General features: G+C 52.9%; 1 protein-coding gene across 1 annotated transcript; it reads right to left on the reverse strand.

Annotated features, from left to right (window-relative positions):
- CLCN1 (chloride voltage-gated channel 1) lies at positions 1-26,902 on the reverse strand. Its single transcript, XM_016157194.2, has 23 exons — positions 26,723-26,902; positions 25,046-25,166; positions 24,581-24,712; positions 23,843-23,971; positions 23,483-23,616; positions 22,392-22,469; positions 21,219-21,297; positions 16,228-16,353; positions 15,850-15,934; positions 15,504-15,605; positions 15,130-15,214; positions 14,713-14,862; positions 10,431-10,500; positions 10,130-10,240; positions 8,795-9,008; positions 8,401-8,534; positions 6,291-6,535; positions 5,884-5,995; positions 5,506-5,585; positions 5,248-5,286; positions 2,316-2,420; positions 2,141-2,227; positions 1-1,579 (listed from the first exon to the last, which is right to left on the reverse strand). The coding sequence occupies exons 1-23, from the start codon at positions 26,900-26,902 to the stop codon at positions 1,208-1,210; spliced, it is 2,970 nt and encodes a 989-aa protein (XP_016012680.2). The 3' UTR covers positions 1-1,207.
- Positions 26,903-27,599: the final 697 nt, after the last annotated feature.

The following is a 27,599-nucleotide window of genomic DNA, read 5'->3' on the forward strand; positions in this document are numbered from 1 at the left end:
GTGTTAAGGAGGGAATCTTGGTGAACGAGTTTACGGCCCTCTCCCTGCCCCCACCTGTTCGGCCCCTGTTCCATCTTCCAGGTCTGGGGAACGTCCATTTTTATGGCCAGTCTTAGCATGTTTTCTTAATGTGACATTTCCCACCCCAGGCCCAAGAGAGGTTCTATGACATATATTACAGAGAGAAGTATATATAAATATATATAAATATTATAGATTATATACACGCGGGCGTGGGCTCGAGCGCCCACTGCCGGCCCCCGCCCCAGGCTGCCGCCTCTCTCTCAGGGCCTGGGGAGGGGGCGGGGATGGAACTCTGGAGAGGGCTCCAGGCTGTGTTCAATGGCACTAAACGGAACGTGGTGGCATCCTCTGGCTCTGAGTGTCTCATTTGGGGAATGGAGGAGACTGGGCCCAGGGGAGGGGAAGGAGGAGGGTGTCGGGTCTGGGAGGGGTCAAGACTAAAAGAAGGCGTCTGTCAAAGGAGGGAGGGAGAAAAGCGAGGGTTCCTGGGCGCTGGGAGACCCCGGGGCCACTTCCAGGAACGGCAGGCTGACGGCGGGCTCCCCGGTGCTGATTCGGGTGGGTGAGGCTCAGATTCCCGGGACTGGAAGCTCTTTATCCACATTTTATACTTACATCGGGGGCAAACAGGGACGTGGGATTGGCCTTTCGCTGCCCTAGTCATGGCCTTTGCTTGGGGACGGATAGTGAGAGCCAGATGGAGTCTGGAGGCAAATTTAGGAGAATGGGCGTGGGCAAGTGGGGAGACCACCAGGGTGGGGGCCCCTGGAAGAAGGGGCTGCGGAGGTGGTCCCATCTCCTCCAGCATGGCTCTCATGGGACCACAGTTGTCCTGGGCCTCCCCTGACTCACCTGTGGAGACTGAAGGGCAGAGGGACAAGGCCAGGAAGCTGCTGGGACGAGCGCCCCAGGGAGTCCTGGGGAAACGAGGAGAGGCGGGGGGAGGGGGGCCCTCGCCCACACTTGGGGAAACTCCAGCAGGCCCCTGGGGTGTCAGCCGGGGGTCTATGGGAATCGGCCCAAATGACTGACCACGGCTACTCCTTGCGCACATTCTGGCTCCCCCTTGAAGGCTGTCACTGTCACGTTTAAAGATTGCACATTGATGTCATCCTTCCAACTCGAGGACATACCCTCTGGCCGGGGCCCCTCGGCAGCCTTACGAGGTGGTCTCAGCAGGTGGTCAAAGGATCAGTTCATCCTCGTCCTCCTCATCAGTGGACCGCAGACTGGGGCCCTGCAGAATGTCAGCCAGCTCCTCCTCCGGCCCCGGACCCTCCACCAGCTCTAGCTCCTCCAGATCACCTTCTGCCTTGGCTGGAGCCAAGGAGACAGGGGGCTCTGGGGAGGGCGGCGGCTCCAGGGTGTCCGGCGAGGCGGGAGCAGCAGAGTCCGGCCCAGCGGCCCCATTTCCATCCTCGGGCAGGCTCCACGCCTCTGCGGGAGGGAGCGGGCCCCCCGGAGTCATCCGAGTGGATGTCGTGCTCCGGAAGCTGGCCAGGGGGGGCCGGAGCTGCACCCCCGACTTGGTGTGCCCCTCGATGGCCTTCTGCAGCTGGGGAGCAGCGGGAAAGGGAACGAGGCGCGGAGGAATTGGGAAGGGGAAGAAGAGGTGGTGTGAGAGAGACAGAGGGGAAGACCAGACGTGGGGCAGGCGAGAGAGAAGAGGGGAGATGTCAAGTGGCAGGAAAGACGTGCGGATCAAAGAGGCGAAAAGGAAAGGGGGGCATGCCCAGATCCCCGCCTGCGGAGCAGGGGCCTCGGGACCCAGGCCTTCCTTCCTTCCGTCCCCTTCCTAGTGACCTTCGGCCCCCTTCCGCCACCGCCCATCTCTTCCCTCTTCCCATGGACTCCCCAGCGTACACCCCTATAAAACCATCGCTCGAGCCCCCAGCGCTGACTCCAAACCCACGCCAGTCACCAGACATCGCAAGGGCTACGTCTGGGATGGAGATCTAGGTCCCCTTCGGACTGTGTGGCCAAATGGACTTCGCAGGCCTCGCTATTCCACCGTCCAAACTGCTGCCCCCTCCCCCTCCCCCAAGCCCTGCATGAGAAACAGAGAGGGAAGTGAGGGGTTTCCCCCATCCCCATATCCCCCCCCCATCGCTGTTACCTCCTCCAACGCCAGCACACCCCTGAGCTTCCCCATGCTGGTCACGTAGGCAAGGTGGAGGCCGAGGAGTGAGAACAGCGTGTGAGTCTGTGTGGGAAGAGCAGCCGGTGAGCACAGGGCCGGCCCCACACCTCCCCCGCCCTCCGGCAGCCCCGAGCAGTGGCCAAGGACTAGCCTTGTGCAGAGACGTCTGCTCCACCAGCTGGAAAGGGGACTGGTCAATGCAGCAGCAGTCAAAACAGACAGGCTGGCCCAGCTGCTCCTGCTCCCAGGCCTCAATCTGTCGGGCGGAGGAGGGCGGTCACCCAGTATCACTGGAGTCCCCTTCGACCTCAGGTACCAGGCTTTGACCCCGAGCGGCCCTCTGAGCCCGAGGCCAGAACCCTGAAACAGGCGATGAACTAGCACAGACCTCCCTGCAGGGTCACTAGACCCCTTCCCTTCTTCCCCGCGGCAGGCCCCTCCCCGTCCTTCCCTCGCCTGGCCCCAAATCAACGTTCAGCTTCCGGTGCTGGAACCCCTCTCCCTTGTCCACCCCCTGGTGCCCCAAACACTTGCTGTTTCCAACCCATCTTTCCAGTCTTTCCCCCTATTCTCCAGGTCGTACCCACCATTCCAGTGAAAGCCAACTGCTTCCGGCCCCTCAGACACGGCCTCCCACCTCCGGCTGGCTGGGCCGGGTGCCCCTCATCTGCCCACCCTGCTCCCACTGCTCTCGCAGGCCAACGCGCTTTGCCCCTTTTCCAATTCCCGCAGCTGGACCCTCCTTTCCAGGAAGGGCATGGCCCGTGCTCGCTCCTGTATTGCCACACACCTCACCTCTGCCCCCCGACTGTGAGCTCCCTGAGGGTGTTACTGGTATCCACAGCTACGTGTCGGGAAATACGAGCACGTTTGCCCTTTATGCTGTAGATCTCCTGAGCATTTGCTGGATTTAGAGAGCTGTACCGAGCCACGTGGTGCTTTGTTGATGTGAGCAAGCCATCTTGTTTGTTGGTTTTGCTTATGACAGAAGCGTCGAACCACAAAGGCCAACTCTCCCCTTGATTTTAGACACAACGCCCCAATCCCCAAGCTTTCAAACAATCCAGTGCAGCTCTGGCTTTCATGAATGAATCTAAAATTTTATGAAACTCTCATCTTTCCCTACTGAAGGTTCACACGGGGTTTGGTCAGCTCTCATAACACAGGATGGTGACCACCTAGCAGGTAGATGGTTTATTTATTTATAGGACTGAGGCTAGACCCCTGCCATCTCTGTTTTGGCTGGTCCTGTCCTCCCGGACCCTTTCTGTGACCATTCCTGGCCTTTCCTTAAGAAACGACGACAACAGAACTCTTTCCCTCGCACGTGTACCAAGCACTGCCTCTGTGGCCCGGCGTTATTCAAATTGCTTTCCGCAGTCTTCACTCATTGAATCCTCTCCAACAAGACAGACAGAAACGCAGAGTGCTCGAGTACTCACTCTGCTGAGAGATTCCACGGAGGTGGGACTGGGCTTCTGCCCTTGACTGCTGATCGTGTTCCAGGGACCACCCCCCCCCCCACCCCCGGCTTAGCTCTTGCCCACGGGGAAGAGAATGTCTGCTCTTGCCTCTGAACTTGAGAAAGCTCAGCCCGTTACAAACTGGAGCGCCAACTCTGTGTACTCCTAACATTAACAGAATTAAGTCATAGCAGGGACTTCTGGAGACGTAGAATAACTCTTTTGTTATTCCCGTAGGGATTATCTTGATATTGCCAAGGGTGTCACCTTGATCTAGCCTGAAAACCCATGTTCCAAATAATCTGATTTTTGACTCCTGTTGAATCTTTTTTTTTTTTTTTTTTTTTACCTCTAAAATGTCAGTGGGTCACATGGGAGCTGCCTAAAGTCTTCTTTGGGAAAGATATAAACTAAAAATGTACGATCTATCTTCTTTTTATCCCTGGCCTCACTTTATTTCCAGCGGTCATAAATAGCCTCGCTGCTCAACTAGCCAGCTTTCTCTCTTTGGTGCATTGAGAAAAAAAAAAAAAAAAAGTATTATTATGGGTTTTAGCACCCTAGCGACGCGCTCCTTAATTGCAGTTATGACCCATCTGATTCCTGCTTGTGGGCAGAAGAAATGGTCGTTCTTTTTCCTCTGTGATCATCTGCTCCATTTTTCCGCTAAGTCATTTGTTAGAAGTGGACGTGTTATGAGGGGCGACAGGGAAAGAAAGGGGGAGGCTTCCGTTCTCTCCCGTCACTCCCCACCCCCTCCTCCATTCCAACCCTGGAGTACTTTTAATTTTCAGCGCATGTTTATTCTGGATGCCCAATAGGATGTTTACTGTGACATAACATCCATTACGGTTCGGTCGGCTACAAAGCTCTCCTTTTCCAGCCTTCGCGGCGAGTCTGCATTCTCCTTCACTAAATGCAGCGGCTGCTAATGGGTTTCTCGGGCCCCCGCGCCCGCGTGGGTGCGCGCCCATCAGCCGTGCTCCCAATCACTGCGCCACATTCCTCCTCTGCTCACAGCCGAGCCCGTTCCGTGTGCTCGGAGTTCTCTCTCCTGGCCTTGAGAACCTAATGCTTTCGGGAAACAGGCATGTGTCCGTCCCCAGGAGGCAGCTCTGTCAACATTTGTGGTTCTCCCCAGTCTCGCTTCCTGGCCCTCTCCAGCTGTCCACTGGCTCGGGGCCCTGATCAATCGGTGGTGGAGTGCCCTGCACCGGGCGGCGATCCCCCCTGTCTAGTTTTGGTGCTATGTACATGTTAGTGCTGCTGCCGGTCCTCCCTGAATAGCCTCTGCCCGGTCTAGAACGTCCCTAATGTCTGGAAGGTCTGAGGCTCATCTAAGCACCTGGCACCATCTCCGCGTGGAGACTCACTCACGACTTTCCTCTTCTGAAATGACGACAGTCCTTCTGAGAACCCGGCCGGATCCCCCCACCTCTGAGCGGTGCGCCCGCCCCTCTCCCCATAATGATACCTTCTTTCCCATCTCTCAAAATGCTTCCCGCCGAGATGCGGATCCTATACTTACAATAGCGCGACGAAGAAGGCAGAAGAAGATGAGCGCTAGCTGCCTTCGTGTGACAGAACCACCCACCCCGGGCTGCTGCTTCCCTTACTCACCTCTTCGGGTGACATGTTGTCCACTAACTCCGCTGAATCCTAGAGAAGAAAGACAGAGGTCCAAGCTCTTTCCTGATGGAACCAGATCCACGTCTCCCTGGCCGGGGCCACGAATGCCTGCTCTCCAACCCATCGCCCCTTCCACATGGTGAAAACTTCTCCTTGGAGGGACCCTTCCTTCCTGATCTAAGGACCACAAGTAGCCCATTCCTCGAAGACAAGCTCCCGTTCCCGTCACCTCCCTGCCACACTGCTTACCTGGCTCGTTTTGTTCTTTGTGGGACGAGTTTTGCCCAACAAGCAGCGCAGCAGGGACCGAAAGATGGAGGGTCTTTGACCTGAGATGAGCGGGGAGCAGACGAAAATGGAGACAAAGCAGTACCCATCCTGGGAGGAAATGGTCAGGGGCTCCCGCGTGGTCCCCTGACCCTTTGCCACAAAAGGTTTATACTTCCAGGTGCCTCACTGCCGTAGACGCCCTCTCTTCTACCCTCCCGAATCAGCCCTTACCCCACTTCTTGGGGCAATAACGTGGAGACTCAATGACTAGGAACACCCTCCACCACCCTAGCTTCTCCCCTCCTCACAGAAGCAGCCCTCAGGCTGAGTGAAGGTGCATGATGGGAGAATCTTCACCTGCAGGTTCTGGTGCTTCTGGTTGCTGTTTGTGGCCGGGCAGGGGCCCGTTGGGCTCTTCAGGGGGCAGTGGAACAGTGGAACGGGGGTGAGGAAGAGGAAGAGGAGGCGGCTGAAAGGAACAGTAAAAATTCTCAGTTCCGGGGGAGGGGCTGCCTAGTGCTTTCCTGCATTTACCAGCTGATGTCCTGGGAAATCTAATTCCATCCTCCTCCCCGGTTCAGAATTCCTATATCCCTTTGGATTCCCATCAGTACCTTTATGTGCAGCCTAATCTCCTTCAGCCCTCTGGACCCATGGGCACTGGTCTCTTCGACTTTCCCAACGACCAGCATCTCCGCTCCCTCTTCCTACTTTCCCTTTGCCCCAATCATTCCCGCTGCCCCGGCCCTGTCCAGCTCGGTCACCTCAGGCTTCCCAGAGAGGTCTTCATCTTCATCTTCATCCACAAAGGCAAAGGACTCTGGTCGGCCCTGGGGTGAGAAGCCAGGGCGCCCCTCCTGGGCCTGCCGGGCCTTCCCATCGTAGGGCAGCTCAGACAGCTTCCTGGCCAGGTCCTGGGCTTCCTGCAACCTCCGCTCAGGACACAGGTGGCGCTGCAGGAGGGCCTGCAGCTCTGACCGCTCCACGGAGCCCAGCAGGGTCATTGAATCTGAGGGTGGTCCAAGCTCAGCCTGAGGTCCTGCTCCTTACCAGCCCCGCCCCCTGCCGACTGCCCCCTGCTCGGCAGGATGGAACCAGGGATAGAACACCAGTGCCCCCCTAAAAACTTGTTTCAAAAATCTTCCACTCCCTCCCTCCCTTTTATTTCACCCGTTTGGCACTTAGAGACCCAACTGATAGTACACTAATTGGTGCTAATTTGTACTTATTTTTGTATAGTTTGTTTGCAAGTAGGTGAACTTGGTATTAAAATAGGCGAATCAACACCGTCTCCCTAAAAAGAAACATTAAAAGCCATTCACGTAGGCTGAGATGTGAATATACTTTGAGAGACGTCTACAAGGATATCAGGCATTTAATCACTTAAAGACTCCGTGTCCTTCTAGGATATAAATAAAATGCCTACATTTCCCAGGAAGGTCGAAATTCTGCTACTCTAATTAACATTTTCATTAAGTTTTAAGGCCATAAAATCTCAGCAACGTACTGAGATAAACCTTGCCGTTAAGTCTTAGTCATTATTAGGAAACTCCGCACCTCCCTGCCCGTTCCCTTGCTCCAAGGAGGAGACACTGCTTTAGGGTCCACTTAGAAGGTGTCCGGGATTTGGGATAATAAAAAACCAACCTGACTTGAGCAGTTTGGATACTCTGATAATCTAAAATCAGAACTAACCATTTTAATGGCTCCAGATGGCCTTCTGCGATTCTTCCCTATTACACGAATTCAAACGTTAGGCGAGTAGTCATTTCATACCTAGTAAATACCTACAAGGAGGCAGTCTGAGGGAGGCAGAAGTTGTAACCTCTCCCCTCGAGAACACCCAATCTAGCGAGGAAGGTTAGACGCAGATCGATAAACCACAGTCGCAAATAACACAGAGCAGGATTAAGTGCCAAAGGTGGGCAGAAAGGAGGTGAAGGAAGTGGGCTGTGGAATCGCCGCTGACTGAAACCACCCTCTTCTCCACCTGGCCCGTTTCATCGGCCGATCCGGGCACTGAAGAACAACTATCGTTTGGCTGCGTAGCAAGAACCACGTAAGGGGCTGTCGGACTTGCAGCTGAACCTCACTGTGTGCGGATTCCCTAGCTGCGAATTCTCCTACTGGCTCAAATAATATCTGTGACCCGAAATCAATATTCACGCTGCCTCGGCTGTCATTCGCAGACACACGCAGAGCGACAAAAAATCTCAAGTGCCCCCCACCCGCGTTCCCAGCTGAGGTCGGACAAAGCGACGCTCTGCCTTCTTTTTTTTTTTTTTTTCAGCTCTCCTGTTGCAAACAAGTGTTCTTTTTGTGGTCCATTTCATGCTACATTTTTGGCTTTTGTGTGTTTTATGTTGCTGATTTCGCCGTTTGAAATTGCCCCCAAGCATAAAGGCTATGTACGACGTGCCTTGTGGGGAAAATATGTGTGTTAGGGAAGTTTTGTCCAGGCATGACCAACATATATTAAATAAGGTGTCTTTAAAGAGAAACACCCACTCAACACGTTTATGCACTGATTAGCTGAAGAAAATGTGACCAGAGACTTGCAGGAACCTAACCCTGCATGGCCTTCGGGAGCAATTTGGGGTCGTGCCCTTAACGCGGTGTTCATGGCGGCTTTACAGAACATAACTACAGTGGATAGTAAGAACTGACTGCGTTCCCTTCACTGGGTTTTAACTGTCTTCTTGTGCTTCTCCTCTCTTTAAGGATGATCCTGTTCCCTAAAGAGCCCAGGCTGGGCCTCCTGCTGCAGACGGGGTGGCCCCGACAGATAGGCCCAGGCCACAGTGCCTCCCCTACCTCCGTGGAGCCTGAGGTCCGGCCTCGAGCTCAGGAGTCGGTTTCCTTCCTCCCACTGACCTTCGGAATCAACCAGCGGTAAAGTCTTGACTGTGGTGGTCTGGAGCAGGGTCTGCAACTCCCCATACGTGCAAGAAGCTGAAACAAACTTCACGTCACGTACCATGATGTCTTCGACAAAGATCGTGAATTTGCTATGGAGGGAAAAAGTGTTCGGGGCGGGGGATGAGGGGAGGGGTTGGCCCCGCCATAGGCCTGTCCCTTTGACGTCCCTTCCACTCCTCCCATGAGGTTTGCCAAGCACGGATCACTCACAGTATCTATTAAGCACATGGGCATATGAAAATGGGTAGGAAGCAGTCTTCCAGACACTGGCCCCGACATCGATCTCAACCCCGGAATCTCCCGCCCGCGCCCCATCAGAGCTGGACTAATTCCCGCTGGTGTCCCTGACCTGAGCTGGTTCCAGCCAAGGTCGGGCAAGTAGGGGAGCTTCTTGACCTGGATGATGCTGTCATAGAGGGAAGGCTGCAGGCTCTGAGCCACCATGTTGGCCAAGATAACAGCCACCATCATGGGCAGGATGTGCGCGATCTGACCCGTTAATTCGAAGCAAATGACAGCTGTGGAGACCGTGTGGGACACGGCACCGGTCAGGGCTGCTGCTCCTAGAAGGAGACACAGGAATGCGCTGGTGGGTCAGAGCTGCCCTGGCATGGGTGCGATGAGGGGGGACACGGGATGAAGGGGACGTGACCCTCGTCCGTGCCAATACGCCATCTGCTGAGAGTAGGGGCTAAGATGCTGAACTGCTAGAAAAATCATCATGTCGCTCCCGTTCCATGACCTTGACAAGTCACAGGACCTTCGACAGGTACCCGGATTTTCATTGATAAAATGAAGACCGTGACGTCCTCTCTATTCCTTGTTTTTGAAAGTTTGGATCGTTCTTAACTGAGCATTTTAAAACCCAGTGACGGCATCCTACTTTGGACCTCAGGTGTTGACTCAACAATTTATGGCAGAGTAAGGTCATCATACGAGCAAGAAATCTGGGTAGTGCTCCTGAATCTGGGGGAGGCGCGGCCTTGGATGTTACGGGATTTTGGTGAAGATGGGAGGGAGGAAGGAAGCATAGCAGGTCTGGAGAGTATATTAGTCACTGTGTTAGACACTGTTTTTTTTTTTTTTTTTTTTTTGTTAGATGGGATAACAGACATAATAAAAACATAATAAAAAAGAAATCACAGACTCTCACAATGTACGATATCTCAGAAGTCACTTTAGAACAACAAAAATATCAAGCTCAGAAAGGCAGCTGGCTAACTTGTCTACAGTCATCCAGAGGATAATGGCAGAGAGGAGTCCAGAGCTCATGCTTCTCAGCAATTAGTCATGTGCTCTTAAGTCCTGTCTCTATTAGCATGTCTGCAAGGTGAAGGCAGCCAAGCCAGTCACCTGCAATATTGTTTCCATGACTCTTTGGAAGGAAAAAAGAAAAACGAAACTCTTACCACACATTCGGACACAATTCTAGGTGCTTTCATCCCTATTATTTCATTTAATCCTTATAATCCCTTTCTATATGAAGAAACTAAGTCTCATAGACATTCAATAAATGTGAATGAGAGTCAGAACCTAGGGCCGATTATCTGAATAAAAGCTGAATTAAATAGCATTAAATTAAAACCATACTGTGCAGCCTGGAATGAAGATGTCATGGGAGAGTTTGAATGTGGGCGTTCAAGGCCTCAGGTACTTGGTTACAGGAGGGCGGGATGTGTCTCACCAATCACTGCATAGCCCCCAGGCAGGATCTTGTAGAGGATGCCATCAAATAAGATACCATCGGGGAAAATCATGGCCATGATCTCCCCCACCAGCCTTCCAAATGCAGCTCCTAGAGGGAGGACAAAAGGCAGGAAGGTGCTGAGAGATCCAAGTTCCTTACGCTTTACATTTTCAGGGCGCATCCCTTCTCCGGTGCTAAGACCAAATACGAGCTCCCAGCGTTCCAAGCTTTTCCTTGTTTCCCTAGTTCCCTTGGTTGCAGCTATTAGCAGGATCGCAGGCTCCCCATCGGAACTTACCCAGCACAAACACAGGCATGAAGCCTCCGCAGGGAATGGGCATAGTGGTGGCCACGATGGACATCCAGAACTGGGGTAGAAAGAGGCGTCAGGACACCCTCTCCACTAGACCCAAGAAACGGGTGCACCCTCAGCAACCACCCCCCCGTCCCCCCCGCCCCGCTCCATTATCCTCCTCCATGTTGCTTCAGGAGTCACAGAAATCCGAAGATGGCTCATCTTCCTGGGAGCCATCCTGTCTTGTCTCCTTTCCTCCACAACCAAAAATACCTGGAGCTTTCCGGCCAGGAAATTACCAGAGACAACACTACAAGAAAGTTCTTCCAGGTGGTTAACCCCAAACCCGTCTACATTTGACTACATTTGCCCTTAAGCAGTCTAGACCAAGGAGTGGGGCCCCAGAGGTGTCCTCTGTCACTGCCCCTGAAAGGGCCCTAGCCCACTGTACACCCTCTTAACTTCAAAAGGTCACCTCCGCAGAACAGCCTGAAATGTCCCAAGCTGAAAGACACCTTTTCCTGGTCAGATTATGTTTCTGAAAAGGATCCCCAGTTCTAAGCAGCAGACATCTTAAAAGTCTTAGTGACTTACTCTGTGACTAATTGAATTTCCATATGGTCATTTACAAAGCCATTTACAGATGATGAAGCTGGGGGGACTGGGCAGGGTGGGACCTGCTGTGAAGACTATCCTGCCTGAGACGTTTCCTGTGACAGCAAATCACTCTGAACAAAGGATCAAAAGATCAGATCTGGGCTGGCCGTATTGGAAGGGCACCTAGAGAAAGCCAGGTGAGTCAGCCAGTTGAACAGAAAAGACCTCCAAGGCCAACTCTGTCAGGTAGTGTTCTCATAGAAACTGGGATAATTTTAGAAAAAGCAGGATGAGCCTTTCGTGGCAAAGAATGCAGAAGAACTGAGACATAGAGTGGAGAGAAGGAGTAGTAGTTGAACTTTTGAAATATCTGTAAAAGAAATTAAAAAACGAGATGATATATAGATTAAGCAACAAATGTGCATGTCATTTCCAATCTCAAACTAATTTGGTGAAAGATGATAACGACTAAAGGTCAGAACAAATTGCCAGGATCAAAATATTTACAATTAAAAAACTGCACCAATTGCCTTGCAAACAAACGAGTAATAAATTTCTTCATTTCTCGAACCTCAGAGAGAATTCCCGCAAGCCAGGGCTGACCTCAAGAGGCAGTGACAAAGGTTCTGAGAAGGTTTCATCCCAGAAACTCTTCGTGTCAAAAATATTACTGTCTAAAACAGCTGAGAACTGAAAAGTTAAATGTACAAATGAAGAGAATATAGACTGAGAATCCCTTGAGTGTGTAACACAACTGTATCTTGTTATCTCTGCCTTCTCTCTGCGCTGGCACAGTGCTCAGTGCATGTAGGTAGGATGTAGGTAGGATGCAGGTAGGTAAGTAGGTCAGTAGGAAGGAAGGAAAGAAAGAAGGGAAGAGAGAGCTTGGTCGACTAGTATTTGTGCAAAGCAGAAAAGGCTTCTCAGAGTTAACATTTGCTGAAACACCCAACGGTAATGCTCACGGGGAATTGGTTTAAATTATAGTCGACCAGACACCACCACGTCAAGAGTATCTGGAGACAGACTCCTAGGCACTCGCAGTTTAAGCTTCTTAAGTGATTCTGACCTGTAACAGTTTGAGACCCCTTGATCTATTCTCTTTGGAATATGTACATAAGGGATTTTGAAAAGCCATTAGGGATTTTTTGTAGGCTTGGGTCAATCTAAAAGTTCCAGGACTACAGATCAACAGGTGGCCAATAGGTCCGATATCAGAGGATGAATTTTAGATTAGCCTCCAAGAGATGTGTAAGAACAGTATCAGGATCAGAGGACTCTGAAGTATCGAATCCTATAGCACAAAGAGTGACACGAGATTAGCCCACTTTTGAGCTATTGGTTCTTGAAAAGAAAGATCCAGAAAGAAAGTGACATTGGACACAAATAACTTCCAAGGTTTTAAATACCCAGTTCTAGAGAACTGGGAAATGAAATCAGATTCCGCTTCTCTCAGACCTTTCACGAGAAGGAGGATATGAAGATCCGACACAAAAGAACTTGACAGAGCCTCAGGCTGTGCCCAGAACTCCACATACTAGGTAATCTTGTGAGATTTACTGAAAGGGAAACTGAGAAGTTGTGATTACATTCACACTCATTGTAAAAGCTCCTCGCTCACAACATAATGATACTTTCAATGTCTTAAGATTGAGGAAGATGCAAGTTCCCTTCCTCAATATTATAAAAGATCGGAACTGAGATTGTATCTGAACTGAGATCTTATCTGTAGTTTTAGTCACTTTTATATTTTTATTTGGCTATATAACCTATTGCTCACACTCTGGAAAAAATAAGAGAATGTCTATGTGTCCAACGATAGAACAGTGAAAAATGCCGGAAGCAGTGACAACTGAGTAATAGCATGAATTTATAGTAATGAATGGTTTTATGTTCATTAATATTATAGAATATTATAGGCCTGATGCAAACTGTTGGGCCCAGGGGGTGTGTGAATTTCTTTTCCTGATAAACGTATGATGTAAACACTATCAGGGGTGTAATTCAGTGAGAAGTTAACAACAGTGACGTCCAGGCGAGTCTTTCTATGTAGGTTTCTCAGAATAAACTTTAATCCGAGAGCTGGAATCCAGATACATTCCTGGCAATCCTAACAGGTGAAATGAGGTGTGGGGAAAATGTTGAAAAAATACGATATTTTGTTTCTCAGAAAAATTTCAAAAGCTTGACATTTTAAAAGCATATGTGATCCCAAAGTTAACTGATAGTTCGGTCCAGGGAAATATCAGAAAAACACAATTATTCTGAGCTGCCACCAAAACTTGGACTTGGTTACTACAGATGGCTTCGTATACTTAACCAATTATGGGAAGTTAGGATTTATAAATTAGGGAAAATGAACTCTATAATGAAAGTCCAAAAAAAAAAAAAATCCCTAACAAGACACTGAGAATTTATTTATGATCAAAAAAAAAAAAGATACAATTAATAACATGAGTATGCAAAATGTGGACACTAGAGACCCAATTGATCTACCTAAAGTGAAATAGGGAAGAATATATACAAATATGGCTTCTAGAAACCCCAGCAAATCCTAAGAATGTAAGTTACAGTGTTGGAACCTGGTGTGTCAAGCACTGGGTAGCCCTAATCGTAAGACTATTGACAATTGTTTTCAACCTTAAGCATAAGATTTGTCAGATATCAATGATTAAGTATTACATATTTGGCAACTAGCAGGTATATAATAACATTTATTGAATATATGAATAAATGAACCCACTACAGCCATTCCAATGTAAATGTCACTTTGTGACTCATATCCTGAGGAAATATAGACTCATAAAAAGTAATGAGACTAAGTCGATAGCAAGGTATTCAGAAGCATGAAAGTTCAGTGTGGATGGACTTTTAAATGAGAGCCCTACAATGCAGAGGAAAATGTTCATTCAGGCAAGAGACACTATTCGTAACAAGGCAATCATCAAAAAAGAAAAAAAAAAATGCAGTTGGCAATTGTAATCAATGTCACGACCAGGGGTGGGAATAAGAATATCTTCGTATAAGGTGGTCATTGAGAAGCCTACACACACATGATCTTTGACGGGCAGGTCTGAGAAAAAAACTGATGGAGAAAAAGATCAGCTTTTGTTTCCTGACTGGAGTTAGAAGGAAGTGGTTGGGAAGGGCTAAATCCTCACAGGCTCACTACCTGAACAGAATAATAACATTTATACGAATTATTTATAGTCACTAATAAAATTGATTTAAATATTTAATCTCTTTTGCAATTCTAGAAAAGAGATTACCCACTAGACCTGAGGAAAAAGGGATATGCAAATTATCTAAAAATGGATAATCAGATGGAAGGAGAATGGAGTGCTTAATTATCTAATACGTGGGGGATTCGGTTAATTTATCTGAGGTTTTTAAACAGTTATCTATATTGCTAAACTCTATCTTGTCTTTGTTTACTTGACTGCTGTGATGTCTTAATAATGTAGCAAGCAGAACCTTTGGAAGGCAACATCTATGAGTTGACATGAAGGGAACGGTTAACCTACATATCGTTCCCATACACACATGAGCGATTTATTTATATTCTGGCTTCCAAGCTATTTCTTTTCAGGCTGGGTGAAGAGCAGATGCGGTGTTACCCTCTCCTACCCTATGCAGACCCTGAGTAGAAAGCAGAAGCTTAGGAGGGCAGGCCTGTTGGCGGAGGTACCTTCATGACAAAGAAGAGGAAGATGACGATGACGACGTTGACCTGTGGGTGGATCCACACAGCCGACCGGCCCAGGGTCTCAGGGTCACCTATGTGTTTTACCCACGTATTGTTGTCAAAGAGGGTGCTGATGGCTTCACGAGGCATCAGCTGGGAGAGGAGGAAGCAAAGGGGTCAGTTCTCCAGGGATGCTCGGTGCTTCCTCTTCTTAGAGAACTGATTCCCAGTCCCGTTTTTCAAGGGTCCCTTCTGCTCTTTTCTCAGGGACAGATTCTACCCTCGGGCAAAAGTACATGTGCTCAGAAGCCCAAGGGACTTCTGCGCTGTTTCCTCTTTTCTGTGCATCCACGTCCCAGCTTAGTCCCTGTCATGGGCTCAGTGACCTGACCCCCACCCCCCTACCCCCCTCGAGCTGACCTCTCCAGCCATGAATTGACCCATTCCTGGTGGAAAGGTGAACGAGGCGATGACCAAGGTGACGACCCCGGGATACAGCAGGCGACTGAAAAAGGAATGAAATGAATTGTCTCCTGACTTTCGCCAGCCCACGGTGGGCAGCACGCGGAACCCTGGCAGGCTGCCGTCTCCTGCAGTCCTACGCAGTCTCAGCCCTTTACGCACAGTACATCCTCTCCACCGAAACGCCGACTTCGAAGTGGGGCGTCAGGGCTTCCGTGCTTGACTCCAAGCCATGGAAAGGCGTTTGATGCCTTCCACAGAGACTGAAGAGGAGGCGCTCTTGCAGAAACCAGAAGGCACGTGGGGAGGGCAAGGGCAGGGTAGTGACTCACTGCTTAGCAAGGAACTGGCTGAGGGCCTTGTGCTTTCGGATGCCGAGCATGACTTGGCGGTGCAGATACACAAACACAGCTCCCAGGAACCCACAGCAAATCCTGGGGGGTGGACGTCACACAGAAATGACACCCTCGCCTCTCGGTTCTTGTGGGGGTGGGGGGGGTGGCGGGGGCAAACACCAGGCAACCTCCTTCCCTTTCTACCCGCCTCCCCCCCTCCCCAAATTTGCCACCTCGGCTTTGTCAGCCCCACCTGCTTCCCCGGCCTGGGTCCCTTCCGATCCCAAGCCACACCCGCCCCCGCCCCCAGCTCACCACTCCCAGAGGAGGCGACCCCACTGACCCGATGACTGCAAAGGCTGGGAGCTCCTGCAGGTCAAAGGGGAAATCCATTCGGAAGTTGGTTCTGAAGAGGGCGGTGATGGTGACTACAGGAGAGAAAGGCCGAGGATCGAGGACCGTGGAGGGGGCGCCGCAGGACCCCACCGCAAGGCGGCCCGCCTTACGCATCAACCCCTTCCCCCCACCAGCCCCCACGTCTCCTACTTGATTTCCGTTCCCTGTGCACAGCCACACCCCCCTGCTCCGCGACCTAGACCTAGCCGCCGGTCCTACACCCTTGGGTCTTGGTCCCTTTGCTGTACCGCCCCGCAGAGGCTCCCTCCGCACCCCATCGCGAGCCTCCCTGCGCCACGCGCCTGCGCCCCAGGGCCCCCGTTACCCGCGTCCTTGTTCCACACGGCTAGCACGCGGAACACAAAGGCACTGAACGTGGCCGCGAAGAACCCTCGCCAGTAGTTGCGGACGGCAAAGTAGGTAGAGGTGACCTCGATGCTGAACAGCACCCCTGTCGGGGCGCAGAAGTGGGGTCAGGAGCACGCGAAGCTGAAGGCTGCCGCCCACGCTCCCAGCCTGCGGACCCGAGCGTGGATCACGAGGGCTCACGGCGCGGGAAAGCTAATGACCTCCTGGAGCCCCCGCTCCAAACCACACCGGGGATGGGGTTTGACGAGATACAGAGATGATGGGACATGGGGGACCTGGACCCCACGGGGACCAGGGGGTTGTGCCCTCTCCGGGAAAAGCAGGATTGGGTGGGATTCACTCTTGTCAGACACTCACAGGGATCAAAGGGTCGCTGAAAATTTTCAGAAGGAGAGTTACGGGGAAGAAATTACCCAGAACAGGGGCTCCTCAGAGCTGCCAAGCAGAGCCCCAGAGTTACTGGGGGACCCTCCCTGACGTCCCCTCGGATCTTAAGCCCTCCTCCCATGCCCCGGGCACCCTAGGACAGCTTCATCGGAACGAAATAAGAACAATGAGTAGGGGTCTAACCACTATTCTGTACACCTGAAACTAATACAAAGTCATATCAAATGTCAGCTGTAATTGAAAAAAAAAATGTTAAAAAAAGGAAAAATGAATAGGAAAGGGCTTCGCAGAGCTGACAGTACTCAGTATTCCAAGAAAAGAGAGTAGAGGATTCATTCACAATTTTAAAAATATTAATATTAAAAACTTGACTTAAAAGGACCATAACAGGGAAAAAACCAAGAGGCTAGAAGTTAAAAACCACCGTACTTAAGAAGGTGGGTGAGGTAGAGGAAAACTAATTCATAATAGTCCTACACAGGACTGTTCCTGAGAACCGATACCCGAGCGGGAAACGGGGAGACAGAGATGGAGAGAAACAGCAAGGGTTGGTGGGAGCAAAGCCAGGAACTCTTTCTGAGGGCCCAGAAAGCGAGATTCAGGAGACGCGAAGAAAATTTTTAAGCATATAAAGAATAAGGGAGTGGACTTTGATTAGATGCAAAGAACTATCTGAAACCTAGCTAAGCCTCATCTTTATTAAAAAAACAAAAACAAAAACAAAAACAAACAAACAAAAAAAAAAACACAGAGAAAATGTAGCACATAATGAGATCAATGGAGAAGAGGCCTGGCCCCAGAATGCGAAGCAACGAGGTCGGGTCTGCCCCTTTCTCTCCATGGCGAACGGCTTCTGGCCGATAAAGACCGGCTCCCACCACCTTCTTCCATCTTCAGGTGGCACCTCACGTGCCAGCCACTGTCTTTTCCCTGTCGTATATTCAAAGCCACAGGGCCCCCGCCTCTCTCTTCCATAGGTGACAGGTGACCGTCACAGGGGAGAGTGGCCCAAAGGTTACTCATGGAATAGTGGCGGCATTTGGGCAGAAGACGCCTAGAGGGTCAGCTCAGATGCTACCTTCTCTGGGAAGCCATCCTAATCCCCTTCCTCAGGTAGAAAAAGTCCCTCGCTCACCTCGTTCTCTGCGTTCTGAACTATCGGAGCACCTGCCGCTGTCAGATGTAGTTATTAGTGTACATCTCTGAGTTCCCCTATTGGGACTCAAAGTCCCCTGGACCCCTAACACCTAATACAGTGCTTGGTACATAACCAGGCTCAATGCCTGGCCTATGGATGAACAAGAACAGAGAGGAAAGGGGGGAAGAGGATAGGATGGGTGGAATTTCAGAAAGCAGAGTGAAAGGCGTGGAATGTGGGGCAGACGGAGCTTTGCCAACCGCCCTTCTGCTCCTCGCCCTACGAGGAGGCTTCGGCCCGGCAGAGAACGGGGTGGAGAAAGTCTCTCTCCATTTCTTTACCAGTAACAGAACCAAAGTTGGCTTTGATTTGTCTGGGTGTAAAACTATCCAACTTATGAATATTTTATAACCTTTTTTTTTTTCTTTTTTGAAATTCTAGGCTGCTAGATTTTCTTTCCCACGATGTAGTTCTTCTGGGACACTTCCCCTAACAGTCTGTCACTGTATACTCAGGAATGAGAACTAATTTTAATATTAGCCTGAGCCAAACAGAAAATGTGCTGCTGAAAGGAAACACGGCATTGAAAAACACAAACAGCTTCTGGAAGCGCTCCGGCCTCCTGGGCGCTGTGATTTCTCTCTCTCCTCCCACCCTGGGTCTTCTCCGTTCTTCTCCTCTGCCCTGCTGTCTCTGCCCGACCCACGGCCTCGTCCTTGGTCTTGTATTCCTGCTACTCGCAGACACGCTTTCTCTCTCAAGTTCATTTACGCCCGTGGATTCGACTACCCCCCGCAAGGCTGCTGGTTAACAAAGCTACGGTTTCAGCCCAATTCCTGAACTTCAGACTCACCGACCCAGCTGTTTATTCGATCTCACTTGGCTACGCCACAGGATCTTCAGACTCCACGCGTTTGCAGTGAAAGCTATCTACTCCCCAGACCTGTTTCCCTTCCTGCCTTCCCTCTCCTGGTTACTAAGTGCCACTCTTCACCAAACTTTCCTTGTGACAAACTTGGGAGATAGCCCGGATTCCTCCCTCTCCCTCACCCTTCAGAGCCTCCCGTAAAATCCAGGTCGCATCGGTTTTACTTTCTCTTGCCCGTATCTTTCATCCCTTTCTATCTCTTTTGCCTCTGCCCGGTTCAGTCTCTCATCACTCAGCACCAGGACCATGGAAATGGTCTTCTTGTTAACCCCAGATCAATCCTGTCAATCACAGGCCAGCTCTATCCTGCATGCATATGCCAAAGGGACTGGATGACCATGCAGAGCCGTCCATGTCACTTCCTTGTTCAAAGTCCTTCCACGGCTCCCCTTCATCCCAAAGCCAGGTCCATGAGATGCTGAGTCCCACGACAAAGTCCTTGCAAAGGGGATTCGGCGGGAGATACCGAATTTGAGCCACACTAGACAGTCACAATGCTTGACCGCACATCAAATGTTCTGATAATTTTCCCAGGTTAAAAAACTCCCTTGTTCAACACTACATCTTTCAACTTATTTGACCTCGGAACCCTTTTCCCATGTTCCAGCTATTAACCCCACAAAGAACTGCGTCCTGTAAAAACACACTTGGGCAAATTCTCGCCTTGAGAATAATAACATCTGCATTCTTTTGCATGACCTACGAGGACCTTCGTGATTTAGCCCTCATTTACCTGTCCAGACTCATTTCCTATCTACTCCTCCCCCTGCTTCCTCTAGCAATACTCATCGACTCTAATTACAGTCTCCAGATGTTGACCTTGCAAAATGCTATTTCTTCTGGTCCGTCTTCCTCCCGAGTTCCTACTTATCACTTAAGTCTCATATCAAACATGATCTCAGGCTGCCGTGGAGGTACTTTTGTGAGTGATGGTTTGCTTGCCTGTCTGTCCACCCTTTCAAGGTGAGCACTTTGAGAGCATAGGACCCAGCACAGTCCCCAGAGGGCACAGAGCTCAGAGGATACCTAATGAAAGCAAGAAGATGTTTGTCATTTTGGTAGAACGTTGAAGTCTATTTCTTTCATTGGTGTAAGGGTTTAAGACTAGATAGTGCATAAGTTACCTTAATACTAATTTGTTCTTTTAGAATTAGACTATGTTATATAAAAAAAAAACCAGTCAAGTACTGTCATTTGCAAGTACATCTAATATTTGCCACTTAAACATCCTAAAGACGGCACCTTAATTTTTCGACGCTTAACGTTTTCTGTGGCAAGAGCCACCTTTTATGCAGGAAATTCAGATCCTCTTCGCTTCAAAAGAATCTGATTAAAAACAAACAAACAAAAAATCTACCTGTCTAAAAACGTCCTTTAGTTCTTCCAGGTATGTAAGGCGAAAGAGTAAATAAAGGTGAGAGTCGGCGTAAACGGAAGTGCGAACGGTTAGCGTGTGCAGGGATTCGAACACGCTACCCTTCACTAATGAGGACCGGTGATGCTAACGACAAGAGGTGACCACAGACAAGCGAACGGGATGCCAGCCGACGCGCTGGCGGACCTCCTCTCCCTACGCTGTGCGCGCCGGCACGGGTCAGGACAGGCGGCGCGACATGCTGTTGTGAACTCTAAAGGCTCAGCCACACCCCACTCTGGAGCCAAGCCGTCTCAGCTACCTGAAGACTCCTCCACAAAAAGACCCGTCGCATTGTCACAACTGAAGAGCTGCCTCTGACAGCTGGTGTGTTCGAGAGGCGTGTGCCTTCCCTGAAATTTGTTTCTTCAATTGTCAACTGTCCTTTCTGTCACCTGTGAATCAATCCAATGACTTGTCCATATAATCCCTGCTCTGTTAATCTGGTTACAAAAGATACTGATGAGTAAATAGACACACAGGGCTGTTTTCTCTGACCATGCTCCGCTTGACGGTCATTCGGAAAGCAATCTGAAAGGTCACCCTTTGTCTCACGTGCAGAAAGAGCTCAACTCAGCTTTACACTGCAATCAAGGAACAGTGATCCTTCAACTCCCACCGGGAGTCTAAATAAGGTCCACCTAAACCCCTGTGTCCCTAAAAACGCACAACGAAATGCAAGCTTTCCATCGGAGAAGAAAGTACACAGCATCCCCTGCGAGAAGATGTAATAAGCGGAGGGCAAAAACATTCGACAAAACGAAAAAGGTTTTAATGTACGCAGGGGAACTGGGAGCCCGCCTCGGTTTTAATTTCTGGCTCTGCTTCTAACCAACCTTGCTCAAGTCGCCCGCTCTCTCTGTAACCAGTTCCCTCCTCTCTCCTCCGTAACCTCGATCTCATACAGCTTTTGGCGGAATAAATATGACGTGCTTAGAACGACAGTCAACGCTCACTAAAAGTTAGCTATTTTGGTTATTCCCTTATTCTACCTGGTAACATCTGCACTCGGGGCGCTGACAGCAACTGTTTAGGCGGTAAGACCAGGCAAGTGGACCGGTGTAGGAGGAAATCACTTGCCTCCAAGGGGTGTCCCAAAGCAACAGCCGACGCCCACGGCACAGCCCACGGTCAGCATGTCGGCGTAATAGTATGGCTGCTACTAGGGGACCGACAAGAGAGAGATGGGGGTGGGGGAAGGGGGCACAGAGAGAGGAAAGGAGAACAAGCAAGGGAGGGGAAGACGGCAGAAGGACAGGCTTAAGTCACAGGCAATCACAGTGGTCCCACCTCCCCGACCCCCGCGATTCGCAGGCCAGGAGAAACTCAGTGCGTTTGGCACACAGGAAGTGACCTCACAGCGCCAGGCCGAACATAGAAAATGAAATGAAAGTTAGACAAATACATGGCGGGCATGTAAGCCAATGAATGGTCACCAGAGCAGGGCTGGAGGTAGGGACAATCAGGGGAGGAGTGTCAATAGCAAGAGAGACAGGACAGTAATTCAGACAGGCAGTACCACCATTAACGCCCGCACGAGACAGCCGCCGGCCTCGAAAGAACACATAGGCCTTTGGTAGAAAAGTGTGGGCGCCTGGAGACCTGGAGCTGGGATCGAGGGTCACTTTCTGAATGCCCACTCACCAGTCCTGTCAGCGAGCACCCCCGTCCACCCCAAAGCTTGTGGCAGCCACCCAGAACCGCTTCTGAGTCATGCTCAGGCCACCCGGATGGGGAGGAAGTGGGACTTGCCTCCAACGGGGGCTGCAAAGCAGCACCCCGCGCCCACCGCGCAGGCCGACGCCAGGAAGTCAAGCTGCCCGGGCATGGTCTGCAACAGAGAAGCAGGCCGGACAGGGAGGGCAGAGCGCTGGGGCGGAGGGCAGTCAGAGGGAGATGGGGTGGGGGCCCGGGGACGACGAAGGGACAGGGGCAGCACAGGAGGGAGCCGTGGAGGGGAGCTGGTACGGCGGGGCGTGTTGACTGGCAGGTGAGCAGAGGGCCCGGCCTTGTGCAGGCCCCGATGCAGGGGTGCAGAGCAAGAAGGAGGGCAGCGTTCCTGGACAGACGCACGCTAGATGAACAGGGAGTTCAGGTAGTGAGGATAGGCTGTGGGGTGTGCGCGTGGACAAGAAGGGAGCACGGATTAGCGCCATGCCCCGTTTCAGCATCGCGGCCAGCCCAGAGCCAAGGCAGCCTTCCCGAGGTCCCGAAGACACACGGCCCCGCCTCATTTTACTTCCTCAGCCTTACCTCGTACACCCCACAGAACACCGACATAAACTTGCTGAGGATAGCAGCGCAGATGCTGGCGATGTGGACAAAAGGGCCCTGGGAGAGGGAAGGAAGGCGAGGGAGGGGTCAGGAGCGGGGGTCCAGGAGGCAGCCTTTGTGGCATTCCGTGGACTGACGTTTATTGCTCCAGGCACGGTACTAGGTCCTGGAAACAGAACGGCGAGTCAGACAGCAGTTCTGCTCTCACGGAGCTTCGTCTCCGGGAGGAAGGGAGGTGATACGCTGGCATTTTATCATTCCGGAAAATTCTAAGGGGTAGGAAGAACCTGAGGGAGGGCAAGGGGACAGAGAGACACAAGACAGACAAGGGCGGGAGGGGGGATTGGTTTAGAGGTGCTCAGAGAAGGTTGCAATTGAGTGCTGCCCTATTGAAATGAGGGCGTGAGCCACGTGGGAGTCAGGACCAGGACGATGTCTCAGGCTGAGGGCACAGCAAGTGCAGGACCCTGAGCGGGGGGCAAGCTTGCAGGGCTGAGGGACAGGAAGAAGGCCTTGTCACTCAAACGCGGTGAGCGAAGGGCAGCCTGGGAGGACAGAAGAGAAACAGAGAAGAGCCAGGCCATCGCAGGCCTCCGAGGGTGGATTTTATTTTAAGAATGGAAAGCCATTAGAAGGTCTTGAGTAAAGGTCAGACATTACTGATTCCACTCTGAAAAGAGGACTCTGGCTGCAGTGTGGATTATCGACTACAGTGGAACAAGAACGAGAGCGTTGAGTACGACCTTGAAGAAAGCACAGCCTCCTTCCAGGCCTCGGCGTTTGCATATTAAAACAAGGGCACTGGTCTGGAGCATTTCTAACGCAGTGATCTTCAACTGGAGGGGGAGATCCTGCCCCCTGGGGGACATTTGGCAATGCCTGGAGACATTCCGGGCGTCACGGCTGTGGGCTGCTAGGGCATGAAGTGTGTAGAGGCCAGAGATGCTGCTAATCATCCTGCAGCGCACAGGACGGGCCCTGGCTCTCCTTCCCGTGCCCACGTGGCCTGCGGAGAGAGCTGCCCTCTGCCTGCAGGCCGCCCACCTCCCGCCCCCATGGGGCCCACCTACCTCCTTCCCCACAGGAATGCCGCTGCCCAGCCCTGCAGTCAGGGCCACGACCTTGGCCACGAAGGCCTTGAGGGTGAGATATTCCTTCAGGATAACCCCACGAAGTATTGTCTTCATTTCGGGGATCCCAGATCCTAAGAGGATGACAAAACGAATATTCGTAGGTTCAAGACAGAAGCTAAAAGGGAGATGAACACCCAGGCGGGGGGGACCTGGGGACGGGGGCGGGGAGAGGGCTGTGTGGGGGCGCCCGTGGGGAAGCAGGTGCAGGAGCTGCGCCAGGGAGGCAGCGGGGCCGAAGGGTCAGCGGGACAACGAGATCATGAGGTGACAGAGGGGCATCCGCTGGAGAGTTCTTACCGACAGCCTGGGGAGAGATGAGGTGGCAAAAGAGCGCGCTGAAGAGGATGAGAGCGAGCGGGAAGGTGACCCAGACCAGGTACTGCAGAGGCAGGCTGGGCTGCATCTGGTAGTAGGTCCACTTGTAGGCTGCAGAGACACGCGTCAGGCCCCGCGGGCCCGCTGGGGTGCTGCAGTCACCCCACGCCGCGCGGGGACTGAGTGCAAGGAGCATGCGCACGGGGGGGGGGGCGGGGCGGGGGTGTGGGGGGCTGTCGCGTTTGACCTCGCGAGATGGCGCTATTCACGTTTGGCACGTGCGTGGGAGCCCCAGGTGGCCAGAGACGCCCCCTTCCGCTCAGCTTCCCAGCACCCCTCACGTTTGGCACGTGCGTGGGGAGCCCCAGGTGGCCAGAGACGCCCCCATCCGCTCAGCTTCCCAGCACCCCTGGGAAGCGGAGGTGCCGGGGGAGCCACGCTGGAGCGCGGGCACTGCGGCACCGATGTTAGCGGCCACCGCGTGACCAGCCACCAGACCCGAGGGGGTTCCGGGGCTCAGGACCTTCAGTGCCCACACTGGGAAAGCCCTGGACAAACTGGGGTGAGTAGGTCACGGTATTCGAGGGGCACCCACAGCGTGGCGGGCGGCAGGTGGAGGGGCAGGATAAATGGTCTGGGGCTGGTCTGGCCTTGCCCTGGGCCAGTCCTACTTGGTCTCTGTGCAGCGCCCCAGAGGGGGCGGGGCCAGGGAAAACCTACCCTGAAGGCTTTTGGCACTGACGTAATCCATGCTCCAGCTAACCAGAGCCATAAGCAGCCCCAGAAGCACCAGAAAGATCCAGTCTTCCCCTAATTTTCTCCTTACCGCACGCCCCAGGCGGCAGACGCAATCTAGGAAGAGAAAGGGGTATGTCACGCATGTAACTGAGGACGAGCGGGGGCCTTGTCTAGACATCTCATTCATTCGCCTCTCTGCCCTCACCCCTTCCGGAGGCACCAAGGTCCATTCCCCGCTGGGCTCATTTCCTCGGGCTGGGTGGGAGGGAGAGTGGGGAGGGAGATGGGGAGAGACCCCTCTCCTTAGGACTGGGAGGAGGGCTTTGGGGGTGTATGTGGGCGGAGGCGGGGGCGGGGAAGGTTAAACGCAGTCCGACATCCAAGTTATTCTCCTGAGCCGCGTGCCTCCTCCAGTCCCAGGTCACGGTGCTCCTCCGTCCCCCTCACCTTGACATTTAGAGTAGTGGTCCTCATCCTTGCTGTCCACGGTAGTGCTGAAGCCCCTCTTCCTGGGCGTCCCCATGTCCTGCTCCTTGTCTGAGAATTGATCTTTGTGATGGCCATAAATCTGGACAGGGGGAGAATGAGAAGTGTCTGCCTTGTGGAGGAGTCGAAAGGAATGGACAGAGGGAAGCCCGCAGACGCACGGAAAAAACGAACAGCTCTTCAAAGTCCTGGGTGTCGAGGGCCTTGTGTAGGGTCCCTTTGTGGTCCTCCTTGCCCTCGACGCCCCACTGTCCCTTCGCACGTTTCCCACCCTTCACCCTTGTCTGTCCATCCTCACTCTCTCTCCATCCGTACTCATCTCGGTCGATGGCAGCCTTCAACGAGGAGGCCAATTCATACTCTGCAGTAGCGACAGAAGAACTGTGCTAAGACTGGGTATCTGCGGCAACAAGATGTTTCCCCTGTCACTCTGCTTACTGTGTCTCAGCCTGTCTCTCTAATATCCGCAGACCCCCTGCCCTGACTTCCCTCCTAGGAATCCCGACGTGGGCAGGGCGAGGACAGACCAGCAGGTGACTCCTGGTTGCACCGCGCACCTTGGTGCATCTAGCCCTAGTGGAGGCCTTCAGATGCTCAGCCCAGCTTGGAGAAAGCCTGTTCCTCACTCCCTGGACTTGTATGTACAGATAGGAACCAGTCATGAGAAGGCAAGTCGATCCTCTTCTTCCCAGAGCAGGGTAGGTGGATGCTCCCCAAAATGTGAAGGGGGCTGACGGCGCCCCTCGGGTCTGGTAGCCCCTCTCCACCCCATCCCCAGGTGTGCTCACTGTGCGGGGAGCGAGGGCTCTAATTGCTTTTGGCCCGCCCCGCCCCCACTGCACTAAGGCAGTCCTCTGGGGCCAGGGTCAGGCCAGGCCAAGTGGCTGGGCTGGGAGAGCCCGGGTGGAAGAGATCTGATTTCGCAACGCGAGCAGCGCGCGCGGAAGCCTGGGCAGTGGGTAGGCGCACACTGACCGCCCCAGCTCATGGGCAGTGTTTCCCTCCACGCCCCACCTGGGACACAGAGAGGAGGCACTACACGTGGAGCTCGGTGCACCCCTGCGGGTCCCGGGCCGGTGGAGGGGAGGAACAGGGGTGCTCCATACCAGAGCGGGCTGGGAAGCACTGAAGGCGCCAAGTCCGTGCTGGCTGGGTCCGGCTGAGCGCCGCAGCGCGGCAGGGCCGGCGGGCAGGGCGCTCCAGGCAGGGGGCTCCGGGCTGACGGGCCCTGGCGCCTGGGCTGCGTTAACTGAAACGCCGGGTGCAGGGTGGTGCCGCGCGTGGGTGAGGGTGTGAGGGAGCTCGCACACGCACCGGCGTGGGCTCCTTGGCCAGTCACTTGTGTAGCTTACATAAGCACGGGCTCGTCGTGCATGGGTGGCTCTGCCGTCCCCCGTAGGGCTCAGTATTCCGCTGGGAAAGGTTATCTAAAAGGACGTGTGGCTCTCGGGCACGGCGCACGGAGCTGGGCCCAGGCCTTCGAAGGGCTGTCGTATTTTGAACGCGTTGCTATGGACTTTTTTAAGTGAAAAAGACAACACTGCTCCCTCTTTCCCCCTAGTTCCTAATTTCCCTCAACCCATCACACCCCTGTGTCTTCACCCACCCCCTCCCCCACCTGCTTCCCTCGGACTTTACCTGCGTGGGGTGGGCGCTGGGACGGGGGCCTGCATCCCTGCGGAGCCTGTGCTGGAGGCCCCCATTCTCAGAGGGCAGTCCGTAGCTGGTGCAGTGTTCGAAGGGCATGTACTGGTACTGGGGGGCACTCCCCCACCAGCTTTGCTCGCCCCCACGCCGCTGCGACTCAGATGGCTTCATGCTCCCGCCCCCGGCCAGGCCTGGGCCTGCTTGCCCCCGTCCTCTCCCCAGTGCAGCTCCTTAAGCCTGTCCCCTTGCCTGTCCCCAAGGCGTCTGGGGCAGCATGCCCACCCCCCGCTATTTATAGCCATCTCTCCATCACATGACCCCCTCACCGCCACATCTGATCTGCTTGGGGTCGAAACAGGTGTGAGAGCAGTGCGGGGGAGGAGTTGGGACGTGAACCTGAGGGACAGCCCCGCAGGGAATTCCCTCAGCAGGGCCAGCGGCACTGTCCCCTTCCTTCATGGCCAGGAGGCTTCCAGCCCTGAGGCGCTGGTCCTCTATAAATATCGCCCAGACCAGTGGAAACTGCTTAGCATGCTCCCGCCTCCGTGCTCACAGAGTGTGCTAGACCTGCACGCTGTGGGGCCCACCTGCCCTCTCCAGCACGTGGACAGGTGAGGCTGGGGTGCCGGATGGAGCGATCGAGGTCTGGAAATACTGGAGAGTAACTAACTCACCCTGGACAGTAGCTGGCGCCTCTCTGCCGTCTTTCCCCGCGGGGTGGTTGGTTCTCAGCTCCTCATCTTCCCAAGGTCAAGGTCTAGCCCTCAGGTGTTGCACCAGCTCTCCCAGCCCTTCCGATTTTCAGTTTTCTCCTCCAGCTCTGTCTTCGCCGTCCGCCAGGGGCTGCTGATAACGTGTCCGTCGGTGC

Source organism: Rousettus aegyptiacus, unplaced genomic scaffold (assembly GCF_014176215.1).
Source record: "Rousettus aegyptiacus isolate mRouAeg1 unplaced genomic scaffold, mRouAeg1.p scaffold_m13_p_13, whole genome shotgun sequence".
Taxonomy (NCBI): Eukaryota; Metazoa; Chordata; class Mammalia; order Chiroptera; family Pteropodidae; genus Rousettus; species Rousettus aegyptiacus.